The sequence below is a fragment of the Carex rostrata genome, chromosome 33 (genome assembly GCF_964058835.1).
Source record: "Carex rostrata chromosome 33, lpCarRost1.2, whole genome shotgun sequence".
Lineage (NCBI taxonomy): Eukaryota > Viridiplantae > Streptophyta > Magnoliopsida > Poales > Cyperaceae > Carex > Carex rostrata.
The window spans coordinates 1,763,070-1,790,048 of record NC_135950.1 but is presented as its reverse complement, the minus strand read 5'-3'; the positions used below and the strand labels follow the sequence as shown (position 1 = coordinate 1,790,048).

The 26,979-nt window shown below is 34.8% G+C and overlaps 4 protein-coding genes across 9 annotated transcripts in view; 1 reads left to right on the top strand and 3 right to left on the bottom strand.

Annotated features, from left to right (window-relative positions):
• Window positions 1-1,858: 1,858 nt before the first annotated feature.
• LOC144548476 (uncharacterized) lies at window positions 1,859-26,979 on the bottom strand. Of its 6 annotated transcripts, none has more exons than XM_078297157.1 (3): window positions 26,636-26,979; window positions 25,554-25,682; window positions 1,859-3,978 (listed from the first exon to the last, which is right to left on the bottom strand). In XM_078297157.1, the coding sequence occupies exon 3, from the start codon at window positions 3,848-3,850 to the stop codon at window positions 2,240-2,242; it is 1,611 nt and encodes a 536-aa protein (XP_078153283.1). In that variant the 5' UTR covers window positions 3,851-3,978; window positions 25,554-25,682; window positions 26,636-26,979; the 3' UTR covers window positions 1,859-2,239. The 6 variants fall into 6 exon arrangements, with proteins under 6 accessions (XP_078153283.1, XP_078153285.1, XP_078153284.1 ...); XM_078297159.1 differs by lacking the exons at window positions 25,554-25,682; window positions 26,636-26,979 and adding exons at window positions 4,804-4,937; window positions 12,572-12,871; XM_078297158.1 differs by lacking the exons at window positions 25,554-25,682; window positions 26,636-26,979 and adding exons at window positions 4,804-4,937; window positions 6,682-7,091.
• Window positions 9,404-26,979, bottom strand: part of LOC144548475 (uncharacterized) — a 38,498-nt gene continuing 20,922 nt past the window's right edge. Inside the window, exon 2 of the mRNA XM_078297154.1 lies at window positions 9,404-11,378. Coding sequence (XP_078153280.1) covers window positions 9,712-11,322 — 1,611 coding nt within the window. The 5' untranslated portion in view covers window positions 11,323-11,378 and the 3' untranslated portion in view covers window positions 9,404-9,711. The remainder of the gene's footprint in view (window positions 11,379-26,979) is intronic.
• LOC144548614 (uncharacterized) lies at window positions 18,090-20,811 on the top strand. Its single transcript, XM_078297327.1, has 2 exons — window positions 18,090-18,293; window positions 20,059-20,811. The coding sequence occupies exon 2, from the start codon at window positions 20,089-20,091 to the stop codon at window positions 20,608-20,610; it is 522 nt and encodes a 173-aa protein (XP_078153453.1). The 5' UTR covers window positions 18,090-18,293; window positions 20,059-20,088; the 3' UTR covers window positions 20,611-20,811.
• Window positions 23,816-25,098, bottom strand: LOC144548477 (uncharacterized). The gene is made up of 2 exons (XM_078297161.1): window positions 25,086-25,098; window positions 23,816-24,981 (listed from the first exon to the last, which is right to left on the bottom strand). Exon 2 carries the CDS (start codon window positions 24,924-24,926, stop codon window positions 23,856-23,858), a length of 1,071 nt encoding a protein of 356 aa, XP_078153287.1. The 5' UTR covers window positions 24,927-24,981; window positions 25,086-25,098; the 3' UTR covers window positions 23,816-23,855.

Below are 26,979 nucleotides of genomic sequence, written 5' to 3'. Positions count from 1 at the left end.
ACTTAAATTTTGATTCACGTTGGCTGGTTGAAATAATATAGTTGGCTTTTATATTCTATTTCACTGACTAAACTAATTTTCTAAATGAGCATTGAGTGCCATTTTTACCATAGTCAAAACACAAAAACACGAGTACAACAATTACAAACATGCATGTTTAGAGTTTCTTATATTAGTAAATATATATCAGAATTAGACTTTGATAACAAAAGTCAAGATTATAAAAAAACACTAGCTTATCAAATCGAACAAAAAACACTAGATTACCAAATTTAATTCAAGAACTACATAAAAGCTATAATCCTTCAGCAAATCTATTTCAACACTCCATTTTACTTCCATCACCCCCCTCCATAATTCCTTTTCTGCCCTGCCCAAAATGAATAGTGCTATAACAATTAACATCATTGCAGTTATGCTTGTGCTTATTTTTTTTGGCTAACCCTTTAAGTATTACTATTTATCCCTTTAATTCCATTAAACCCAAAATTTGCACAGATTACATCTGACTTCCTTCTCTTTTCTAAAAGGAGATATATATTGTTTTGCAACTTTACATTAGTGTTCTTCAAAATTGCCTATTTTAAATTGAAATCCCCTACAAGCATTAACCCATTTTATCACTCTAGATTGCACTTGTTATTGTAGATGGTAGATTGGTAAAAAAATATATCAAAACTCACTAATATATTGCTGTAAAAATAAGTTATTCTTTTAAATAGTACAAATTATGTAGATCCCATAAAACTAACATGAAAATAACTTTTAGGTATAGTAATAGCTTTGACGTCATCATGCACATATCAGTTGTATATATATATATATATTTTTATACAACTCACTTTTACTAAATTGCATTTTGCACGTGTGATAGTTTAATTAATGAAGAGGTCTTGGTTTTTAGTTCTTTAAGCTTTGTCGGACAATACCTAGGGGTAGGCCTGGGGGTTCACCATCACACACAGATCCTTCTTCTAGTAATTCTACCGGGATGTGGAGCAACCACCTGTGGCAGTGGTACATCCTGACCAACCTGCGGCCATATCATTTGTCGCTCACATCGACCTCTCTTGCATTTACAGGACAACCACTGGTCACAAGCCATTTTCACAGGTGATTCACCACTAGTGTTGATCGCTTGCCGTCATGTGGTCAATCTCAATCTCAAATGACAACCCCGGTAACGGTACAAGCCTTACCTTATTAACGCTGGGTTATTGGGTTCACCAGATAGGACACGTCCCCGCTGATGTCAGGCTTATTACGGCTCTGGTTGAACGGTGGAGGGAGAAGACACGTACCTTCCACCTCTCTATTGGCAAGGCAACAGTTCTACCTCTCTATTGGCAAGAGCACTTGAACCTGCACACAAATAATCCATCATTACTTAGAAGGGAAATATTTTGTCCAACATTGAACTGATTAAAAATGATAATTATTAACAAATTCAACTGTTAATTAATTTCTATATAAATCTACTTGGTAAAATTCAAATCCCACAGTACAACGCTTCTTTCAGACATTTCATCGAACAAGTTTTTAGCACAGTCAGGGAGTTTCCTAAAGTTCATATTCACATCAATTGATGCAGCACTTAATACAGAGGAACATGCCTCCATGCCCTCAGTAACCAACTATTAACTTCAAGCTGCACTCCATGCTCGGCAACCCCATTAAGATATTAATCACAGACAAGATTAGTGAGGTGGAGTGCACATGCACTAACAGTTACTAGCAAGCACACACTATAAACTATAAAAGGACAAAAGCTTAAATTAGTTTCAACTTTATGGACAACCCTTTCACCATTTCAAAAGGTTCCCAGGTCTCCCAAATGAATCTTGTAAATTTTGTGAAATTGTGGAAGTTTTGCATGGTTCAGCATCCAATGTCAGTGCAAGTTGCTCCTAAAAACCATCTTTATATGAAAGCGTAAGATCTAGTAGTAGAGTAGCTGCCAAGCACCACTACCTAATTGTATACCTTGCAAGTACTGATTCAGCAAGTCAGATGCAGCACAAAGCATTTGATAAAGAAAAATACAATAAAAAAAATGCAAACTAAATAAATAAAACATCACCAATAAAGAAAGAACAGTGGAAAAAATAATGAAAATTTCTAGAAAAACAGAAATATCGAGCAAAGCAGTAGAAGTACTTCATCAGAGTAACAAACTGCACAAATTACATAAAATGATTATCCAAATTAAAATTAGCTATCTCCAACCAAACTCAACACTTCAATCATTAGTCTTACTAGTTGTCTGCTCCATCAGATCTCTTGCATCATCATCTCGTCCCATTTTGAAAAGCAGTTCTAATACTGGTGCAGAGGCAGCTAAATCGGGTTGCACCCCTTCTTGCTTCATTCTGTTCAACACGCACATACCCTGATCTACTTTTCTGTTCTTTGCATATGCTTTCAGCAAGGAAGTGTAGGTTGAGAGATCTGGCGCAACAAGATTAAGTTGCATTCTATCTAAGATTTTCATCACATCATCAATAGTACCATAATTTGCATAGCCAAGAAGTAAAATTCTATATGACACAACACCTGGTTTTATACCTCCCCTTACCATTAAGTCAAGTAACTTTTCAGCTTCCTTGCTTTGGCCTTCTTTGCACAAAGAATCCATCATTGATCTATAAGTAACCTCATCCGGCAAAAAGCCTCGATCGATCATATCCTTGAAAACTCTAATCGACTCTTTCCAACAGGCTAGCTTAGAATATCCATTTATAACAATATTATATGTGATAAGACTCGGTGTGACACCTATATCAAGCATATGATACAGTACTTTCTCTGCCCCATCAGTTTGCCCCCTCTTGCAAAGTGCATCCACAATCATATTGTATGTCACAGTGTCAGGCAATATTCCCTTCGAAATCATCTCATTCAGCAACTCCTTTGCCTTTTCTAATTTGTTCATCTTGCAGAGCCCATCTATAAGAGTAGAGTAGGTTAAAACATCAGGAACCTTTCCTCTAGAAATCATATTACATAGCACCTCCTCTGCCTTTTCACATTCCCCCTCCTTGCATAATGCATCTATGATGGTAGTATAGGTAACAACATTAGGATCATGTCCTTTAGAAACCATGGACTGAAGCAATTCCACTGCCTTGTCCAATAGCCCTTTCTTGCACAACCCATCCACGAGAGTAGTATAGGTCACAACATTAGGTTGAATTCCCTGAGAAACCATGTAGGACAATAGTTCATCTGCCTTCTCAGTATCTCCTTCCTTGCACAGACCATTAATCAGAGAGTTGTATGTGACTACATTAGGTAGATTACCAACTGAAAGCATTCGCTCAAATAAACTAAATGCTTTACTAACTGCACCTTTTTTACAAAGGCCATCAATAATAGTGTTGTAGGAGATCACGTCAGGTGTGCAGCCAAGCTTAGGCATTTTATGTAACACCATGGCAACAGCCTCACTAATCCTATTCTCATAACAAAGGCCCTTGAGTATAGGAGTGAAGAAGCAAGCATCAGCTCTCTGGCCCTCCCTAATGAACCGCCCAAAGAAAATCAACCCAAGTCTAGGCTGATTCATACGAGTACAGTAGTCAATCAACATAGTATAGGTCACGACATTGGGTGAGGGTGAGACTCCTTTAGTTTGGCTCAAACGGTTGTAGAGTGAAAAGACAGTTGCATAATGGTTGTTTGAGTTCTTCATACGAATTAAGGCCTTAAACAGATGATTAAAGGAATATATGGACGGTGCCGGGCTCTTAGCAGCCAACAAGCGATCAAAAAATTGAAGAGCATCTTTAATAGTAAGGGTGCCTGACCAACAGCGTTCTTTTAGAGCCAGTTCCAATTGGCGGATCTCCATGGCCGTGTATTGAAAATGGTCACAACTGCCCCTTGGAGATGGTTCACTAGAGGCTGTTGGTAGCCTCTAAAAATGGCTGCCCCCCTTGTTCAGCTATATGGTGTCGAAAAAATTCATCAATACATTCCCTACAAAACATAAATGAAAGAATGGTTAATAAATTTTGCATAACCAGGCTATAGGTAACATAACAGTACTAGTTAGGCATCAGTCCAGTACGTGATGTCAACCTTTGCTTAATAGTGATGCATAATGCAGAGGAAACACAAATAGATGAAGTTTTCCAGGTTGGTACAATTTCAACTTGGATCAGGTACCATGCTGCATTGCTGCTACTCTATGTACTGTTAATTGGGTACTACCAGATGCCTTTTTTTGGTTATACAATGCCATACTCGCTCGTTATATTTCTTATTTGGACTAAGATGTGCTTTATTGTGGTCAGGGAAGGTCAACTTGGGCTCTTCCCAAAGGGCTTTTTGGTCAATTTTTCCGGTTAGGGAATTGGTCAGTGAGCAGGTCATCTAAGAAAGCAAGCAACATGAGACTCAAAACTTGATAAATAATAAATCACAGTGTCATAATAAATGTAGCAAAAGACTTAATAGAGGACTCCCTATTTACCTAATTAATGTTCGAACTCGATACTCTTATACCAATAATTATTCAGCTAGTAGTGGTGTAGTGGTCTGCATCAGACAAACTTCGATTTTATGAACCAGATTTTAGTAGTTACTTGGGACTTTTTGTGTTTGCCTTTTGTCCAATTTTACAAGTCATTGCTATGTTTAGGATCTTATATATAATTCCTATACTGTACTAAAAATGTGAGATATCCAGATTTGGTATGATTGGACAAATACCTTACGAAGAAACAAAATACCAGCCTCTTTATTTCCCAATAAACTAATTACTCCAGGAGATAACTAAACCATAGAAATCTAAAATTAAACTTAATCTTACAAATCTGTGGCAGTAGATAGTGTGCATGCACAGTGGTAACCAGAAGATGCCAGTACCAAACTTGATCAGCTCAATCGCAAAAGAACCTGATATTGGAGTCCTTGACTGCAACTGGTACCGTAACCTGCTCATAAAGAAATTATGCTTAAGAGAATACTTGATCAAATAATGAATTGCCTTTTCATGATTCATTATAACATTATGTCACCATTATGCTTGCAACCTTCAAACCAAGTTTAGATGTGTGAGGTAACATGCACTAGAAAATATTCAAATAAATTAGATGTATCTAAAGCAATTAAAGAGAGAAGTAGAAATAAGATCTGACAACTTTTGCGTTCTTTTTAGCTTATATTTTCAATTACAATTAGGGGTGTTCAAACGGTTCGGTTTGTTTGGTTTTAAACCGAACTGACAAATTTTGGTTTAAATGGTTCGGTTCGGTTTAATTTTTTATCTATTTCAGTTTTACTTAATTGGTTCGGTTTAGAATTTTTGAAAACTGACTGAACCGAACCGACCAAACCCATTCTTATAATAAAAGTGTCAAACATTTCCCTACTCAATCTCTTAACCGAACCCAACTTTTTTTTTGAAAACCAAACCGCTCTGTCCAGTCCCCTCTCTGTCTCCTCCCCCAACCTTCGCTCCCCACTCTCTGTTTTTTTTTTTTTCTAAAACAATGCTCCACACTCTCACTATCTCTCTCTCTCTTGCCCCCCCCCCCCCCCCCCCCGTGATGATTACTCCCTTCATTATTATTTCTCTCCCTCTCTAATTCTCCTGCTTGCCTGCTAAGGTAAGATTTTATACTTTCTTTAATTCTAATTTTGGGTAGATTTGAGGGTTTGATTTGGATTTGATGGGTTTCTAAATTTGATTGATCAAAGGAGAGATTATGGCAGTAGTTATGGATATTTTATGCTTGATTATTTGAAAATTCTCAAGGAATTAAGATGCCTTTTCCCCTTCTTATGCTTATTTCGGTTCAACCGAACAAACCGAAATTTGGTTCGGTTTTTAATCAGTTGATGGGTTTAAACGGTTCAGTTTTAATTTTGAAAACCGAAAAAAAGTTTGGTTTCAACTGAACCTACTGTTTGAACACCCCTAATTACAATAACATCTATTTAAAGAGTTGTTTAGAGTCTAAGCTAACTAACTAATCTCCTTTTACAAAGCTTTAACAGAACACTAACCAACTTCTCTGTTACAATGCCTTAACAGGAGACTATCAGGCTAATCAATTGCTTAACAGAAACTGTTACCAGTATACTCAATCTAACTCATCTGAAGTTGGTGCGCATAACTGGATGGTTCCAGTATGCTTGTCGGTATCCCTCAGAATGCTACTCTTAGTGTGTTCACATACTCTTATTATTTGTATTCAATATTACTAAAGTGGTTGTGGGTTCATCATAACCTAAACCATTGTTTCCTTCCTAAATAATCCAGCTCCCTTATAGGTACAAGGCAAAAGATGCCTTTTGCATGGGCTTTTGCTTCTTATTTTCCACAATTTAGGCTCTAACTCAACTTTCTAAAAAGATACAAGACAAAGTTTCATAATTACCAATTTATAGGGTTAACAACTGCAAATGATTGGTTTTATATGTATTTCTCCATTTGGAAAATGAAAGGTAAATTACTTCCTAATGGAAAGGTTCAAACAATTGAATCCATGTACTGTCTCTTTGGGACAATTTATCAAGCACCTCGTGCACAGTCAGAGGACTCCTAGATTTTACAAGTGCAAGTATCAAATAAGGGACCCAGAATTTGAGGATAGGAAAAAAAAATGACCATAATCAATCAAGGTGCTAAATTAGTGGCTTAAAGGAAGTGGCAGAGGAGAGCAGAGCTGTTACCATGGTTCAGAGCAGAGGTTGAAAGCTTGTTAGAAAACGTGTAGGAAGCGTAACCATCAAAATCTGGTGCTGGAAGTTAGAATATCTCTGAGGGACATTTTCACAAACACTTGATATGCATGTGCAAGAGAATTGTATTATACCACTTCGAAAGAGGAAGAGAGGAGAGAGGTGGGGTAAGAGAGAGGCGATGGTGAAATAGAAAGGGAGAGTAATTATTGATGTTGTTCCTTACTATTAGTATTAGTATTAGTGAGAGGTTTGGAGAAGAGACTGAGGTGGCGGTGAGCTGAGAGTGAGAGTAGAGTGCAGAATGAGGCGCAGGGAGCAATTTAATTAGTTGAGTGGGGGAGGAGATGTAGAGCAAGGGTGGTACTTTCGTCCGATTTTAAAGCCCTTCCTTTTTATCAGAATGAAAGAAGGTAAAGCCAATTTGGTCGGTGGGATGGATTTAAATTTTAAGGTTACGTCAAGTTCATAAAAGATGCTCTGAGGAGATTAAGGAGAATGAATTGAAATTAATGACAAGTTGGGCTTTTTAGAAGGCTTTGGAGCTCCATACAGATATTGTTATAAAGCCTGGTAATGGGCCTGCAATATTGGTCAATTTTAACTCTTTTACAAAGGATCCGATATTATAAAAACAATTTTTTATGCAGTCTGTTCAAACTTTCCTTTGGGTTGGGAAGCTGTTTGACTTGGATGTAGAAAGAGAACCAAAATAAACAAATAAGTTCAAGTTATAGTTAAGCGCTTCATTTTGTTGGTCCAGTTGTTAGTGACAAGATTCACAACCCAACCCTGATTGTATTTTGTACTTTGTAGTTCACTTTATTTGTTTTGTGAATATTGCGATGAAAATTCCTCTTACATAATTATTATTAGAGAATTGGAGCCTGCAGGAGTGCATTTAAAAGCCAATCGACATGTATTATTGGAAAGTGTCTATTTAATTTAAACCCATAAAAATAGAAAATTCAGCCCCGCTCCATTAAGTTTCCAACGTTAAATTAAGTTTTCTTTAAGTTTTCCCTAAAGCATCAATTGTTACAAACATCCAACTTCCAAATTAATATGGAAATGCAGAAAATCAGAGTCATGTCAGTATCAACCTCTCCTGTGCAAGACGGCTTCAGGCTTTTGAAACGTGGGGAAGCTTTCAAACCGGCTCAAATTGGATCTGACAAGTTTTCTCCACTTAAGAGCAAAGAAACCCAGACGCCGTCACAGAAGAAAACTCAATCGTATCGGTCCAGACACGGATCTGAACCGAACCAGGTTGGATTGTACAAGGAGTTGACCTTTTCTGGGTCGGTTTACACGTGCCTTGCTCCTAAAGCAAGTTATTTGCCTCAACCAGGTTTATCTTTACTGCTGAGGTCATCCAGTGTGGGCCCCACAAGCGATGACGAGGCTTCTAGAGCCTTGGGAAGTTTGCTCAAGTTGTAGTAATTTCTGTACAATTTTAATGCGTTGTCCTGGATACTAATTTACTAAATGGTCAAAATTGTGAATAATATATAATTTTAAAATTGACATATAAATCGTACATAATAAAATAAATTGTATATATTGCACACTTAACAAATTAAAATACACAAATTTATGCTTAATCTTTTCAACGTATCAAAATTTGTATGCGTCAATTAAAATCTATGGTCATGCATGACTCATGATAAACATCATATAAAATTGATACCAATTTTGATAATCAAAGTTTGACCGGGACTAAACATTTAGGTACATTCACATTCTTACCTCATTAACAAATTATGACCTGGACTAGTTTACTAGCGAAGGAGCAAAGTGCCTTGGTAAGCTTTTAAACTTCACTCTAATTTCATGAGGCGGTACTCTTGTCTTTGGTACAAGATCTATATTAGAATTATTTGTTTGTATCTTAGTCTAACACTAAAATCCAACAACACAGGAAAACCCGTTTTATTTTATTTTTCACTTTACTGAATAACCCTTGAAATTAAGTATAATATTGCAGTTGAACATAATTTATTTTTTGTCCTCGTCTATCTGGTTGTTGAAATTAAGTTCTCAAGTGCTCCTCTTCCTTAAGCTTCACTTTATCCCTTTGTTCCTTCACTTTTATCTCCACCAAACAAATATATCCCCTAATGAATACATACCTTCGGGTTCGGGTACAGGTAGATAAGAGGACATTTGTAAATATATAGTTGATAAATGTTATCAGTTCTCGAAGATTACCTAGATTCGATATTCGCAATTGCAAGCACCCATGCCTCTTGTTACCATCCGACAAAATTAATTATTTGAACTGGGTCGTGTGTATTAAATGGGCAACAATTTTATTTTGAAAAGCTTATCATGGTTGGTTTTTCATATCGACCCAAAATGACCTACGAATGTTTTATTGTTATTCATTGAATTAAATGTTTCTCTTTCCAAAACCATTATAGAATGTTGTTAGAAGGAATTAATTTCTGTCAAAATTTAATAGTTTAATATTTTAATTCAAAATATCTCCAGGTTGGACGAAACCTTAAATCTAATGAAAAGGTCTGCTGGATCACATAAAGAAACAATAACTAACGAAAGGAAAAAAAGTAATGGTTGAAGCCAATATGCATTGTGCACTGAATGTTTCATTCAGAAAGGCCATCCAACTTTGATGAAAAATTACAAGAAATTATGTAATGCTCAAAATAGTAAATCCTAGATAGAGATATCTCACTTTAATTAAAAGAATTGTACTTGATGTTCATCTAACAACATTGAATTTCGATACAATACAATACGGGTTTTAATTTACTGACATCTGACATATACTTCGACTAGAATGCAAAGCAACCAAAAAGGCAGGTCAGAAGTGTGGCTGCCAAACATTGTATCACCCAAAAATATAACAAATATAAAAATATGTCCAGGGCTTTTTCGCGAACACTTCTACCGTTACAAGTAACACTAAATGGAGCAACAAGATTAAACTGCGCAAAAGCACATGAATTGATCATTTAAATTCAAATAAGCTATCTGTTGACGACATGATTAAGCACTTCAATCATCAGTCTTACCAATTGTCTGGTCCATGAGATCCCATGCATCATCATCTCGTCCCATTTTCAAAAGCAAATCTAATACTGGTGCAGAGGCAGCTAAATCAGGTTTCACCCCTTCTTGCTTCATTCTGTTCAACACGCACATAGCCTGATCTACTTTTCTGTTCTTTGCATATGCTTTCAGCAAGGAAGTGTAAGTTGAGAGATCTGGGGCAACAAGATTAAGTTGCATTCTATCTAAGATTTTCATCACATCATCGATAGTACCATAATTTGCATAGCCAATAAGTAAAATTCTATATGATACAACATCTGGTTTTATACCTCCCCTTACCATTAAGTCAAGCAACTTTTGAGCCTCCTTGGTTTGTCCTTGTTTGCACAACGAATCCATCATTGATCCATATGTAACCTCATCCGGCAAAACGCCTCCATCAATCATATCCTTGAAAACTCTAATCGCCTCTTTCCAACAGCCTAGCATAGAATATCCATTTATAACAATATTATATGTGATAAGATCAGGTGTAACACCTTTATCAAGCATATGATACAGCAATTTCTCTGCCCCGTCAGTTTCCCCCCTCTTGCAAAGCGAATCCATAATTATATTGCATGTCACAGTGTTAGGCAGTAATCCCTTTGAAACCATCTCATTCAGCAACTTCTTTGCCTTTCCTAGTTTGTTCATCTTGCAGAGCCCATCTATAAGAGTACTATAGGTTAAAATATTAGGATCCTTTCCTCTAGAAATCATATTACATAGCACCTCCTCTGCTTTTTCAGCTTTCCCCTCCTTGCATAGTGCATCTATGAAGGTAGTATAGGTCACAACATCGGGATCATGCCCTTTAGAAACCATGGACTGAAGCAATTCCACTGCTTTGTCGAATAGCCCTTTCTTGCACAACCCATCGATGAGAGTAGTGTAGGTCACAACATTAGGTTTAAGTCCTTGAGAAACCATGTAGCGGAACAGTTCCTGTGCCTTCTCAGTTTCACCTTCCTTGCACAAACCATTAATCAGTGAGCTGTACATGACAACATCTGGCACAATACCCAATGAAAGCATTCGCTCAAACAAACTAAATGCTTTACTAATTGTGCCTTCTTTACAAAGGCCATCAATAACAGTGCTGTAGGAGATCACGTCAGATGTGCAGCCAAGCTTAGGCATTTTGTATAGCAAAATGGCTACGGCCTCACCAATCCTATTCTCAGAACAAAGACTCTTGAGTAGCGAATTGAAGATGAAAGCATTAGCTCTCTGGCCCTCCCTAATGAACCGTCCAAATAAAATAAACCCAAGTCCAGGCTGGTTAATTCTGATACAGTAGCTGATCAAGACAGTATAGGTGCAAACATCAGGTGAGGGTGAGACCCGTCTAGATTGGGTCCAGCGGTTAAAGAGTGAAAAGACAGTTGCATAATGGTTGTTGGAATTCTTCATACGAGTTAAGGCTGTAAAGAGTTGATTAAAGGAATAGATGGACGGTCTTGGCCTCTTAGCGGCCAGCAAACGATCAAAAAATTGAAGGGCATCTTTAATAGTAAGGGTGCCCGACTGACAACGTTCTTTTACAACCAGTTCCAACTGGCGGATCCCCATGGCCGTGTGCTGCAAGGGCCTTACTGAAGGTGTGCTACAATTTATAAATGGATTACCTACAAAATAAAAAATAAAAAAATGAAAGAATGGTGAATAGATTTTGCATAAAGTGCTATAGTCTTGCAGGTCAGTACAATATGTACAGTATTTGGGAGCTAGCAATCTGTACAGTACATGAAGTGTGTTTTATGGCAATGCACAATGCAAATAGTCCAACACAATTTCAATCAGATCAGCTATGCAGCTACAATTGGTACTGCCAGATGTCTATTTTGTGCTATACATTTTTGCATCATTTTTTAATTTGTGCTTAGGTAGGTATAGCAAAGGGCAGTTGTATAATAAAATTAAGTTCTTCCAGAAAGGCTATTTGGTCATTTGCCAGCCAGGGACATAGTCACTGAGTGATCCAAGGAATCAATAAGTAACAAGAAACTACAAAACCTTCAAAAATAATAAATCTTACTAAATACAGCAGAAAGCTAAATAGAGAACTCCTATTTACTTCATTAAGGTTTAAAGTTCAGAGCTCCTATACCAGTCGATAATGAGCATCAAGTAATCAGTATCAAACCAACTTAAACTTTAAGGACCGGATTTTAGTAGTTAATTGGGACTATTTTTATTCACTTTACACATTGGTTCTATGTTGAGCCTGTAGTAATCATTATGCAAGAGATATGTTTGATCCAACAATGAATTCCTTTTATTTATGTGATCCATTAAAGTAAATAGTTTCACCACTATGTGTGTAACCTCAAAATAAATAAATTTAGCTCCTGGGTTAATCAACACAAATCCTTGATCCTTTGAGAACTGTAATTAGCTCATACAACTAGTAAATATTTGAATAATATTAACTAGTTACTACTAAAAAATAGTAGTTCAAAATGGTATCTCTAGTGTCCTCTCATTGTCCTAAATTAAACATGACTAAATTGAATTTGTATTAACAATTTTTCTCTAACCGAACTTTTTCAAATAAATACTAGACAATGATGCATAATTACATGATTTAGAGGGGTCCTAACTGTAATCAATTGAGTTTATGCCAAGCACCTATATAACAAAAACAGCGAAGGATACTTCCCATGAAAAGAGTTGACAAATTGAATTCCAGACTGTAACATCTCTGGACATTTTTCCAAGCAACTTGAATGCACAGTCACCACGACCTACCAAAGTGCTAAATTTCAGGCCTAAATGCAAAGCACCTGAAGAAACTGGCACATGATGGAAGAGCACTTACCACAGTTAGAGAGAGCCTAGTCTGCGTTGAATGTCTTGTATAATTTGAAGGAAGAGGTAGAGCTCTTCTTTAGGCAACAAGTATGAAGCGTGGCTACACAAAACTGGTGCTTGGAGCGACAATAATTCTCCGGAGCATTTTGACAAACAGTTGAAGTGCAAGAGAGAGTTGAGAGATGAGAGAGGAGGTGAGTTGAGAGTAGAGGATGACAGGAGAATCAGGCGGCTGTGTGGCGCTGGGAGTAATTTATTTAGTTAGAGTGCGGGAGAAGTAGATCGGAATGAAAGAAGGGAAAGCCAATTTGGTTGGTGGGATTTAAGGGTACTTTGAGTTCATAAAAGATGCTCGAGGAGAGAGAAGGAATTGAAATAAAAGACAAGTTGGGATTTTCAGAAGGCTTTGGAGCTGCATTGAAGGATGAGGTCCATACAGATATTGTTAAAAAGCCTGGTAATGGTTAATGGGCCGCCAATATTAGTGAATTGTAACCTGTTTTACAAAGGATCCGACATTATAAAAAGAATTTATTGTGAAATCCAGATGTTGTCGACTTTCCTGAACAGATAGATATCTTTACCTGAACTCGAGTCCCTTATGCATTTTCTCTACAATGGGAACATATCAAATGAAGCGAGCGAGAAGCATTACTATTTCCATTAAGAAAATTGAAAAATTAAATTGAATCGGACTGACAAAAAATAGTTGATAAAAACTTTGAAGACTTAACCATAACGTATTAATTTGAAAAAGAAAAGAAAAGCATCATATAGACATAAATAAAATTAAGATAGTTTAATGTTTATCAAACTATAGTATGAAATATAGCTTGATGCAAAAGTAGCTGGAGATTTTAATTTGAACAAAAGGAAGAAGTTTGCACAAGAAGGAAAATTTTTCAAGTTCGATTATAATCACATCACAAACCAAATATATATGTTTGTAGATATAACACACCAATTTAAGGAACTTGAATTATATCAGTAAAATAATAAGCACAATTATATGAGTTAAATAAATAATTTGAACTACAAATGTTGTCAAAATTGAAGTGATATAATGAATTAGATTGAAAAGAGATGAAAAAAGCAAATATGTAATGCAAATTTTGGTATATATCCGACAAAAACCTTATATTCACTGTCAAGCAAATACTTTTGACTTAATAATTATAAATTGTTCAAATCAAATTAACATGCTGATCAAAATGATAATTTAATTCAATTCAAATTAAAACTAGGATTTATAAATCTAATAAAACTTATTTAAGTTTTATACATAGATCCATATTCAGATTTGACACATTTACTTTTTTTGTAATTATGAATTTTATTTAGTGTATTTCCTCTATAATCCAAATTATTTCAATACATTTTAGCCTTTAAGTCTAAACGAGAAGGAAATTTTTGAGTTCAATTATAATCATGTCGTAAACCAAATCTTCATACGTGTGTATATATAGCTCACCAGAAAGTAAAGAATTTGAATTACATGAGTTAAATAACACAATTTGTGCATGCTATATCATGTTTTTTTTTTTTCCTTTCGAATATTTATGCTTCCAAAGTTATTCATTTGTTTTTTCTTCACAGCACTACAAAGGAAATGGAAATGAAATTCAACATTCTATAAATAGAAGCGTGAATTAAAAAGCGGAATTCGGTTTATTAAAAATTCTAAACAAAATGCCAAACTACGAGTCAAATGAGATTTATGCAATACTCGGTTTCTTATCTCCCGAAACTTTTATATTTAAATAAAATTCTAGATAAATAACAAAAAAAATCAGAAAATAGAAAGGACAGAGATCTCAATATTTCAAAGTTTTTATAGACTTTAAAAGGATAATCGTTGTCATACCCATCATAAAATTTTGAAATATCTCATTTTCCCACTAAAAACAAACAAACTTTTTCATTTTCTCTTTGTTTAATCTAATTTTAAACTTTATTTTTGATAATTAATCTTTAAATAATAGTCAAGTAATCATGGATACTAGAAGAGTAGCATTCCAATGCTAAAAAAGTTTGTGTGAATGATAAATTGAATAACCTGTAGAGATGGCACAAAAAATATCCACAATCAATCAATAAAGCTATTGAAATAGTACCAGAAAGATTATATCTCCACATAATAGTCAAAATTGTCTTTTCAAGCCACTTAGATTGATGATATATTTTCGGAATTCAAGTTCTCAAACAAACCTACTATTTTTCTTTTGCCAAAAAATGAAATCTTCATTAATTTATTATTTTTTCAAAAGTTTCTAACCATTAATGAATGAAAATGAGGGGTCAAAGGTACACAAGTCCAGCTAGCTTGAAGCTTTATTCGTCGTAACTTTATTGAAGCAAAAAGCAAAAAACAAAAAAAGTCGTTAGCGACTTTAATTGGGCTTGTGAGATTGTTAGGTCCCTCATTTCTCTTTTTTAATTAGTACAATATTATCGAATATTTTAATCTGTCGACAATTTTAACATTCATTAATTACTTTCCTTAAATTATTTCACTTTCATACATTTATTATAATAGGATTTACTTTCCTTGAGCATTCTATTTATAAATAAATTATTCGATTTGAAAGCTTCTTCTATCTCATACAATATTATTAGATTTTCTTTATATTAAAATTAGATTTATAATACAAATCAATATTCTTCCATATTTATTTATTTTTCGTCACATCTTTCATATTTTTAAAAATACTATAAGGATAAATTATTTTATTATATTATTAAAACTCTATTTTCTTCCCTACATATATTATTCTTAGATTTATCAAAAACAATAATAAGGTATATATACTTATACCTTAATTGCTAGAAACTTTGATTGATGTATATTCTTGTAAACTATTTATGCCCGAAATTTTTAAATATACAATTACTCCAAAAAAGATAAACCAAACCACCACTTTCTCTCAAAATTTTGAATTTTGACATGGCCGCATTCCCAAAATGTGGCCACTTTTCTGCGGGCCGCATCTAGGGGATGCGGCCACCTTTTTTTTTTTTTTTTTTCTATTTCTTCTTCGTGCAGTTCAATCTGAACGGGAAAAAAAATGGGTGGCCGCATCCCCTAGATGCGGCCCGAAAAAAGGTGGCCGCACCTAGGGGATGCAGCCATGTCAAAAATCGAATTTTTCAGAAATTGTGGTTGTTTGGTTTTTTTTTTTTGGAAGTATGGTATATTTAAAAATTTCGGTATTTATGCTTCGCTATTTTTTTTTAGCTTTTAGATTTTTATATGTCGTTTGGAAGAAATACCTCTTTTACACAAAATCAAAAGACAATAGAAAAGAACATCTAACAATTATAAAAATTAGATAATTAATAAATGATCACACATTAATTATATTACAAGAAGTTATGACAGTTGAAATAATACTTCCATGAATAGATTAAAATACCCCATTATTTTTGGGCGAATTTTATGTATTTTCCCCTCTAAAATTTATAATATCATATTTCTCTTCTAAAATTTAAAAACTCACAAATTTACTCATTTTATTGTCATTTCTATTAAAACTTATTTTAAATTAATCAAGTATTCATTTTACGCTTTATTAAGAAAAACAGAAAAATATGAATCATTTTTCAGAAAAATGTGAGTCTTCTAATTGGTCGGTTTTCGATGACAAATGAGTCATTGTTCTGCTTCTGACACCTACATAGATATTTAAGGATATGCTTGTGTAAGTGTTGGAAGTAGAGAATGACTCATTTGTCCTTGGAAACTAATCAATTAGAAGACTAATATATTTCTGAAACATGCTACATATTTTGTACATTTCTTAATAAAGGGTGAAATTGATACTTTGTAAATTTAAATGAATTTTTTGTTGTTCGCCTTGGCTCAATTCGGATTTGTGATCGAATCTAGTTTCAGCTTGTTCAATTTTAAATCGTCTAAGATCGATTCGGATCAAATAAACTTTTGCCACCACTAAAATTAATAATCAAACTTTTGATGGATTTACCCAACAACATACGAAGCATGTGATGTGACTGCACTCAGAAATCTAACAGGTTTATAGACCCGCCAACAGAGCTACTTAAAAAACAGGATAAATGATGCCATGGACCATGTTAGCTAGTGGTTTGACAAAACCCAGCTAGGGCAGCCCGTGCCCTCTGCCCTGGGTACCCATGCCCGAGTCCGGGTATAGACGGGTAAACGGATACACGGATAAGGGTATTAAACGGGCTGAATCCGGTTTTTCGGTAAAAAAATACCCGGGCATTCCCAGACCGTAGTACTCGTTTACCCATACCCGTGAGCCCGTACCCGTGAACCCATATACCCGTGCCCGTGCCCACACCCGTGTACCCGTTAATTTTGAATTTCAAAATTTTTCAAACCCACCCGGTTCTGAGCTCTGTTATTTATTCATCCCATATAATCACTTGTAGATAATTTTTAATTTAGGGAATTTGGGACCCTCTGATTCCAATCTGACGGTTTATATCAGATGGACACGTCATAAATAGGGTCATGAAAGATAATTGTTGATTTTATATATTTTTCATAGGTTAAATTCACCGTATATATTTTTTGTTGAATGCTATTCTTGACAATATTACCAAACTATTATTTTTTTTGCAGATGTAATTTTTGATAAACTAAAAATATTATGAATTCATCAGACTAACTTTAAAGTTTTTTACTCATTCATCAAATGATTTAAAATTTAATTGTTTGTCTTAATTATTAGCTTTCTTACCATTGACAAAACTACTTTCAAATTGAGCTAAATTTGCCATAAAACTATATATAAAATATGAGCAATAGGATATAACTACATATTTTATTTCAGGAGGGATCCACATACAACATTTTATAGTTACAACATGATTTTTCAACATAAACCGTCAGATTGGAATCAGAGGGTCCCAAATTCCCTAAATGTATGAACATGTTGATATATGTCTCTCATTTTTTAACATATATCGCCGGCATAGAGAATCAACAAATTTTGTGATACTAAACTTACAGCAAGTTTTAATTTCTAGTGTGTCTGCTAGTACGGAAGCGTATTCTTTGTGGAGTCGTAAGCTGCGGAGCTTTTAATCTGATCCGTTCATTTTTGATCGGATGGACCATATCAGATTTTGTCCAAATTGAAAAATCTCAAAATTTAAACTAAGAACTACATTGATCTGATCTGATCCGTCCGATCAAAACAAACAGACTAGATTAAAAACTCTGCACAGCTCTGCAACTTACGACTCCGCAGAGGATACACTCCCTACTAGTATTGGGATTATTCTTTATTGCATTACAGTAATAAAAAAGTTGAAGCAATCAAAACAAAAATCAAATAAATCTGGCGCACTTTTCATCTCCAATTAATTGTATGGTTTGATTGGATGAAGCTGTTACCATCCATATGTCGAAATCCAATCCGAATCCGATCTGAATCCGATCCCCTCTCAATTCTCAAAGCACCCAAACTTTTACTTTTTTTTTCTTTAAAAAAGAAAGAAAGAAGGATGCTTGTGAAAGTGCACACGCACTTGTGAAAGTAAAAAGCATAAACTCTACTTTTCTTTACATGGAAGGAAAGTATAAAATATCCCCTTGGGTTCAAATTAGAGAGCTCTAGGAGAGTCAGTTCTTCCATTAATGCTATTACCATCTACAACCTTCTCATTTCGGATTTAATTCTTCGGGACAAGAATCTCAGAGCTGAGTTCGTCTAAGGAGCACCTCAAAGAGCTTTCGAGTAAGCACTGTATTATAATTAATGTATATATTGATATTAAGCACTGTTCCTATTTAAAAGAGAATATTTTGATTTTGAATTCAGGAGTTCGTTTTTCATTCCAATTTCCATTGACCAACTGGCAACTGCAGCTATAATCCTATAATAATAAAACCAGTCACCATTGGATTGACTGAAAAATTAAAGTTGGATGGCTTGACCTTATTTCATCTCAAAAAATTAAAGAATAGTTCAATATTCATTGTTGAATTACTAAATTTATATTTCATAATTAAAATCAGATTTCCTTTGCCAGTGCGCAGTCGTTTCCCTTTACAACTAGTTAATTAATTCTACCGAGCAAGCTGAGGAAAGCATATTATAACTCATGGTATAAATTTTGAAATAAAATTCTAAAATATGGAAACATGTATAGTCATCTGCTTCAAAACTGAAACAAGGAGGTGCCAATGAAACCCTTTTAACCGTTTACCCGACTCGTATATATCAAATACAATAAGGAGGGTATGGGTAAGAAACTAAGAATTTGTTTTCATTAAACAGGTATTCTTATATATAGGTAAGAAAAAAAATCGTTAGCTTATCAAATAAGAATATGAGTAAGAGCTATTTCGTACTCTTTACCCTATAAATCTAGTAATTATTGAATATTAAAATTGTTAAAAATATGGATTGATCTCAGCCATCCATCACTGATTAATTACATTGAATAAAGTAGACTAAGAATAATAGCAATGGTACACTGTACAGTACCAACGGTACAATAAAAGAGCCGTTAGAATTCTTTGTATACATAAAGCATAGAAACAGTGTAAACATATACTCTGATAATTTAATAACAATAATCTCTTCAGAATCATAAAAATTAACATAGTATCAAAGCACTGATCTACAATCAGAAAAACAAGAGCCTTAAAGGCCACCAAAGCACTGGACAGTAAGAAACTGCAACAGTCAGCAAAACAAAACAAAAATCAGAAGATCTGATTACATACCAGCAAATCCACAAAAGAACCAGCAAAGAAACCCTCAAGTAGAGAAACTGTCCTTATCAGTTTTCTACCACAAAAGGAAAAATCCCAAATCAGCAACCAGATAACAGAGACTGTACCAGAAAGATCGGTACCAGAAAACCAAATCATGCTTCAACAAACGAAAAAACTCACAGAAATCTTGAATGCATCATTTCCTGTACTTGTTCAGTTTGACTTGAAAATAATACTGAACTTTCTGACAAATCTCTACGCCTTTGGCCTGGGATCTGCAATCATATGCACATGTGCAGTGCACCATCCAAGTATCCAACGATCCATTTTATTTTGTGATATATTCAAATTTGTTTAGTGTACTAAAAAAATGTATAGATTTCCGGGGAGTGTGTTGCACGATAGAGGATAATCCCCCCTTCTCCTTTAGTGTCGGATTTAACATTTACTGGGCTACTGATAATTAACTACGCTGCTTAAGAGGTTTGTAGTTTGTACTATGAATGTCACCATGCTAGTAAATTAGTATGAGGTGCATGCGGCCAGTACGGTAAACTCTATGCATTGTTTGGTACCAATTTTTACAAGACAAATCCTAACATCATGTAGAGCAACATGCCCCAATAACTAACAACGATGTTTAAAAGATACTATTAATTAAACCCTTTTTTAATACAGTGATGTTCTTTTTCCTTGTATCTCTTATTTATTATTTTACAAGGATTAGTATTTAATTAAATTAATTTGAATTTCTAAATTTTGTCTCTTATGCGATACAGAAAATTTGAAGAACTTACCACATAATAGATATGTCTTCCCAAGAAGAAAGCGATGCTATACTTGAGGCAAAATTAGCAACCATGATCGAACCATACAAGAAGATTGGCATAAATACTGATGATTGCACATTCAGAGGATTTGTCGAACAATTTGGAAAGATTCAAAAATTCTTACATCACCTAGTCAGGCAGGAAATATTTCCTCAACTAATGGCACATGCTTTTGATAAGGGGATTATTTCCAGTGCCAGTAGCCTTACTGTAGTCGATATTTGGAACATAAACACTTGGCTTAGGACCAATGAGGGGCAAATTGTGATCCAAGACGAGTTTAATATAAGGAAATCGAAAATGAAGGCTGCTAAGCTGTTGCACAAAGAAATGAGTTCTAGTGGGAATGAAATGGAGAGGATAGTCGATGAGCAGTTCCGGAAGATGGGAGAGCGGGTGGATGCTCAGGATAAGGCACTCACTGAGCTTCGCAAGATGCTCCAGTCCTTAGATAGCCGCCTGGTGGAACAGTTGGAGGAGATCAATTACAAGGTCTCTTGAGGAGGGGGTGGCTCTATTAGGACAATTAATTAGGTGGCCCACGACATTTGCTAGATATGGGTGTGTGCATGTCTTGGGCGTTTTTGTTTATTTGCTTATGATTCAGAGTGTGATATTTGGAACTTATTTTTTCAAGTTGTATTCAGATGATTATGACATATTATGTTGCGATGTTTACGACATTTTATGTTGTGATATTAATTGGTGATGTTTTAGGTTAAAACATGAGTTCTATAACACCAAAGGGATAAATCAAAGATCACAACTCTTAAGTCGAAAACAAACTACCTGAAAAAATTTGAAATTGTATTCTTTAACAAAATGAAATCACAGACACTTAAATTTAATATATCACAGTGGAATCATTGAAAAGGTATGAAAAAATTAAATAATAGAATAGTAATGAACATGCTTATTGGGTAAGGGGACCCGGTACCGGGCCAATACAGAGAATTATGGATAGGACACAGTCAAGGAAAGATGTCTATACTGTAAAGAGAAGCATGTATGAGGCTATTCCGCGACAAGGAGTGCTCGTCGCACCAATTACTGGAGCAGGTGTTCATCCAATGGAGGTACACAAGTGCGGTACTGCTCCAACAGTTGGAGATTAATACAACGGGAAAATGACGCCATTATGAGCAAATTTACTTATATTTTCTATTTTCAATTTCCGATTTTACCGTCTTTTTTATAGCTCAATCCTCATTGAGCAGGTTTGTTTTTGTAATTTGCTTGTAAGTTCTTTGTTGTAAGAACTATCTTATCAATGAAACAGGGACTAGATCCTTGTCCTTTCCTCAAAAAAGAAAAAAAAAAAAAGAATAGTAATGAAGAATCTGACCTGAATTTAGAGGAGAAGTATAGAAATTAAGTACTTTGAGAATAGTTTTTTAATTGTTGACCACCACAAGAGGTAAGAAAAAAAAAAGATAATGAAAAAATAATTTAGGCGATGAAACTGTCTATACAATACAAAATTTGGATATTGTCCTCTCATTAACAATTTATTACTAATTAAATTACAAATATGATATTTATATAGTCATGAAGCGAGGTCTGCTAACAAGAGTAAGCGTTATGATCTAGGTTCTAAATAGCGTTTATCGCGTCATAGCGGGAAGTCGAAAAAAAAAGCTATAGCGAAAGCTATGCCACATAGCGTTTTTTTTTTTTTATATAAAAATTATATCATATATTTGTACTAAATATCAACATTATCTAAGTCTCATATAACAATAAATAACATCAAATTGATTAAAAAATTATAATATTCATATTGAACCAATACAAAGTCCAAATTACGACTCAAAATATTTAAACTACCATATAGTAAGTATCATTTTGTTACTTCAAGAAATATCTTAATATATTCAATCTGAGCATTTATTTAAAGCCCATATAAATTGAAAAAAAAAAAAAAACTCATGTTGCATAACTCGTTGTAGCTTCCTTATTTGATTTTGTTTGATGGATCTCTCATTTAATAATTAATAGTTTACTATAAAACTTAGTACGTCAATTGCAAAAAAAAAAAATCACGGTTAAAATCTAATCTGAGCCTTTATTTAAAACCCATATAAATTGAAAAAAAAAAAAAAAAGCATCTCATGTTGTATAGCGCGGTGTAGCTTCCTTATTTGATTTCGTTTGATGGATCTCTCATTTAATAATTAATAGTTTACTATAAAACTTAGTACGTCAATTACAAAAAAAAAATCACGGTTAAAATCCAATCTGAGCCTTTATTTAAAACCCATATAAATAAAAAAAAAAAAAACTCATGTTGCATAGCGCACGCTCTTTGCGCTAAACGCTATGTGCTATAGCGGACCGCTATTATCGCTATAGCGCCCATAGCTCAAATAGCGCGTTTTGATACCATAGCATAGCGTTTAGGGTCCAAAAATGCTATAACGCACTATTTAGAACACTGTGATGCATATACATGATACACGATTTTTGATGCACCACAGCAATTTTAATGCGTTGGCATGGATTCTAATTTACTAAATGGTCAAAATTGTGAATAATTTATATTTTTTAAATTGATATATAAATTGTACCTAATAAAATAAATTATATATACTGCACAGTTAACAAATTAAAATACACAAATTTATGCTTAATCTTTTCAATGGATAAAAAGTTGTATGCATCAATTAAAATTAATGGTCATCATACATGCATAGGACTGAAAAACATTTCCCATATAATATTGATACAAATTTTGACAATGAAATGTGAAATGCTAGAGATATCTCACTTCAATTAAAAGCAATTGTACTTGATGCTCATGACACACATAACCTTATTTACAACATTGAATTTGGATACAATACGGGTTTTAACTGACTGACATTAAAAAATAAAGACAAGTAGACTAGAATGCAAAGCACCAAAAAAGCAGGTCAGAAGTGTGGCTGCAAAAAATTGAATCACCCAAAAATATAAAAAAAAAAATCTGTCCAGCACTTTTTCACGAACACTTCTATTGTTACAAGTAACACTAAATGGAGCAACAAACTGCGCAAAAGTACATAAATTGATCATTTAAATTCAAATAAGCTATCTGTTGAAAAAAGGATTAAGCACTTCAATCATTAGTCTTACCAATTGTCTGTTCCATGAGATCCCTCGCATCATCATCTCGTCCCATTTTCAAAAGTAGTTCTAATACTGGTGCAGAGGCAGCTAAATCAGGTTTCACCCCTTCTTGCTTCATTCTGTTCAACACGCACATAGCCTGATCTACTTTTCTGTTCTTTGCATATGCTTTCAGCAAGGAAGTGTAAGTTGAGAGATCTGGCGCAACATGATTGAGTTGCATTCTATCTAAGATTTTCATCACATCATCGATCGTGCCATAATTTGCATAGCCAATAAGTAAAATTCTATATGATACGACATCTGGTTTTATACCCCCCCCCCCTTACCATTAAGTCAAACAACTTTTGAGCTTCCTTGCTTTGTCCTTGTTTGCACAAAGAATCCATCATTGATCTGTAAGTAACCTCATTTGGCAAAATACCTCGATCAATCATATCCTTGAAAACTCTAATCGACTCTTTCCAACAGCCTAGCTTAGAATATCCATTTATAACAATATTATATGTGATAAGATTAGGTGTGACACCTATATCAAGCATATGATACAGTAGTTTCTCTGCCCCGTCAGTTTCACTCCTCTTGCAAAGTGCATCCATAAATATATTGCATGTCACAGTGTCAGGCAATAACCCCTTTCAAACCATCTCATTCAGCACCTTCTTTGCCTTTCCTAGTTTGTTCATCTTGCAGAGCCCATCTATAAGAGTATTATAGGTTAAAATATTAGGAACCCTTTCTCTAGAAATCATATTACATAGCACCTCCTCTGCTTTTTCAGCTTTCCCCTCCTTGCATAGTGCATCTATGAAGGTAGTATAGGTCACAACATTGGGATCATGCCCTTTAGAAACCATGCTCTCAAGCATTTCCACTGCCTTGTCGAAAAGCCCTTTCTTGCACAACCCATCGATGAGAGTACTATATGTCACAACATTAGGTTTAAGTCCTTGCGAAACCATGTAGTGCAATAGTTCCTGTGCCTTCTCAGTTTGTCCTTCCTTGCACAGGCAATTAATCAGTGAGCTGTATGTGACAACATTTGGCACAATACCCTCTGAAAGCATTCGCTCAAACAAACTAAATGCTTTACTAATTGCGCCTACTTTACAAAGGCCATCAATCAGTGAGCTGTATGTTACTACATTTGGTGCAATACCCTCTGAAAGCATTCGCTCAAACAAACTAAATACTTTACTAATTGCACCTTCTTTACAAAGGCCATCAATAACAGTGCTGTAGGAGATCACGTTAGGCGTGCAACCCAGCTTAGGCATTTTATGTAACACCATGGCAACAGCCTCACTACTCCTATTCTCATAACAGAGGCCCTTGAGTAGTGGATTGAAGATTCTAGGATCAGCTCTCTCCCCACCCTTAATATACTGCCCCAAGAAAACCAAGCCTAGTTTCGGCCGATTCATTCGGATACAGTAGGAAATCAGGATACAATAGGTGCAGTTATCGGGTGAGGTTGAGATCCTTTTAGGTTGGGTCCAGCGGTTAAACAGCGAAAAGACAGTTGCATAATGGTTGTTTGAGTTCTTCATACGAGTTAAGGCTGTAAAGAGATGATTGAAGGAATAGATGGACGGTGTTGGGCTCTTAGCAGCCAGCAAGTGATCAAAAAATTGAAGAGCATCTTTAATAGTAAGGGTGCCTGATCGACAGCGTTCTTTTATAGCCAGTTCCAATTGGCGGATCCCCATGGCTGTGTTAGAAATGGTCACAACTCCCCTTGAAGACACTCTTTGATTTTACAACCTGGCAAACACGATTTGAATCAGATCAGATACTATGCTATTAGGCTACAATTAGGTACGGCCAGAATCGACACAATTTAGGATCTAATCTATAATTTCTAATACCATAGTAAGAAGCACATGCCTCTAGAATCGATACAGCTTGACCAATATCAGAGTTCATGTCTCTCATAGTTACAAAAAAAAAAAAAACATTGGAACACCCGCCAGCCTAATTTGTGGTCCCAACAAACTAATTACTCTTTATTCTTTAAGAAGAGAATAAAAAAATATCAACCAGAGATTCAAAATTGACCTTAGAAATTGAAACGTGACCAAGAATAGTACAAGTTGTGTTTGCTTTTTGTCCAATTTACAAGTTGGTGTTATATTGAGGATGTTAGAAATAATTACTATATTATATTAAAAAAGTGAGGCATACATGTTTGGTATGACTGGACAAATACCAAAGTCGATGCCTCTCGTAATTTACGAATAAGCATTCTAATACCAGCCTATTTATGTTCCAATAAACTAATTACTCCTACTTGAGATAACTAAACCAAAGAAATCTAAAATTAAACTTAACCTTACAAATTGAAACTGTGGCAGTAGATAGTGTGCAATCACAGTGGTAACCAGCAGATGCCAGTACCAAACTTGATCAGCTCAATAGCAAAAGGACCTGATATTGGAGTCCTTGACTGCAATTGGTACTGTAACCTGCTCATAAATAAATTATTCTTAAGAGAATACTTGATCCAATAATGAATTGCCTTTTCATGATTCATTATAATATTATGTCACCATTATGCTTGTAACCTTCAGACCAAGTTTAGATGCCGTGAAGTAACATGCACTAGAAAATATTCAAATAAATTAGATGTATCTAAAGCGATTAAAGAGAGAAGTAGAAATAAGATCTGAGAACTTTTGTATTCATTTTAGCTTATAATTTCAATTACAATAACCTCTATTTAATGATTTGTTTAGAGTCTAAGCTAACTAACTAATCTCCTGTTACAAAGCTTTAACAGAAAGCTAACCAACTTATCTATTACAATGCCTTGACAGAAAACTGTTAGGCTAATAAATTGCTTAACAGAAATTGTTGCCAGTATACTCAATCTAACTAATCTGCATAACTGGATGGTTCCAGTATGCTTGTCAGTATCCCTCAGAATGTTAGATGTATTACTCAGAATGGTACTCTTAGTGTATTCTCATTATTTTATTTTTCATATTCAATATTACTAAACTGGTTGTTGGTTCATAACCTCAACCATTGTTTCTTTCCTAAATAATCCAGCTTCACTTATAGTTGGCAAGGAAAAAGATGTCTTTTGCATGGACTTTTGCTTCTTATTTTCCACAATTTAGGCTCTTAACTCAACTTATTAAAAAGATACAAAACAAAGTTTCATAATTGGTTTTATGTGTTATTTCTCCATTTGCGGAATGAAGGCGAAATTACTTCCCAATGGAAAGGTTCAAACAATTGAATCCATGCACGGTCTCTTTGGGACAATTTATCACGCACCTCGTAATCAATCAGGTGCTAAATTTATATATCAAGGGAACCAGAATTTGAGGACAGGAAAAAAAAATCAGAATAATCAATCAATGTGTTAAATTACTGGCCTAAAGGAAGTGGCAGAGGAGGGCGAAGGTTTTACCATGGTTAAAGAGAGACTCCAGTCTGTCTTCTTCAGTCTTGCATATCAGAGAAGAGGTTGAGTGCTTGTTCAGAAACGTGTATAAAGTGTAGCCGTCAAAATCTGGTGGTGGAAGTGAGAATATCTCCGAGGGACATTTTCACAAACACTTGACGTGCAAGAAGGTTCTATTAGACCATCCGCATTGGATTAGGGTAAGAGAGGAATTTGTAAGGAGAAGGGCGTCTGAAGAAGAGATGGAGGAGGCGATGGGGAAATATGATTAGTGACCAGTGAAATAGAAAGGGAGAGTAACTGATCTCGTATAGTGAGGTTTGGAGAAGTATCACGCGACACTTCAGAGT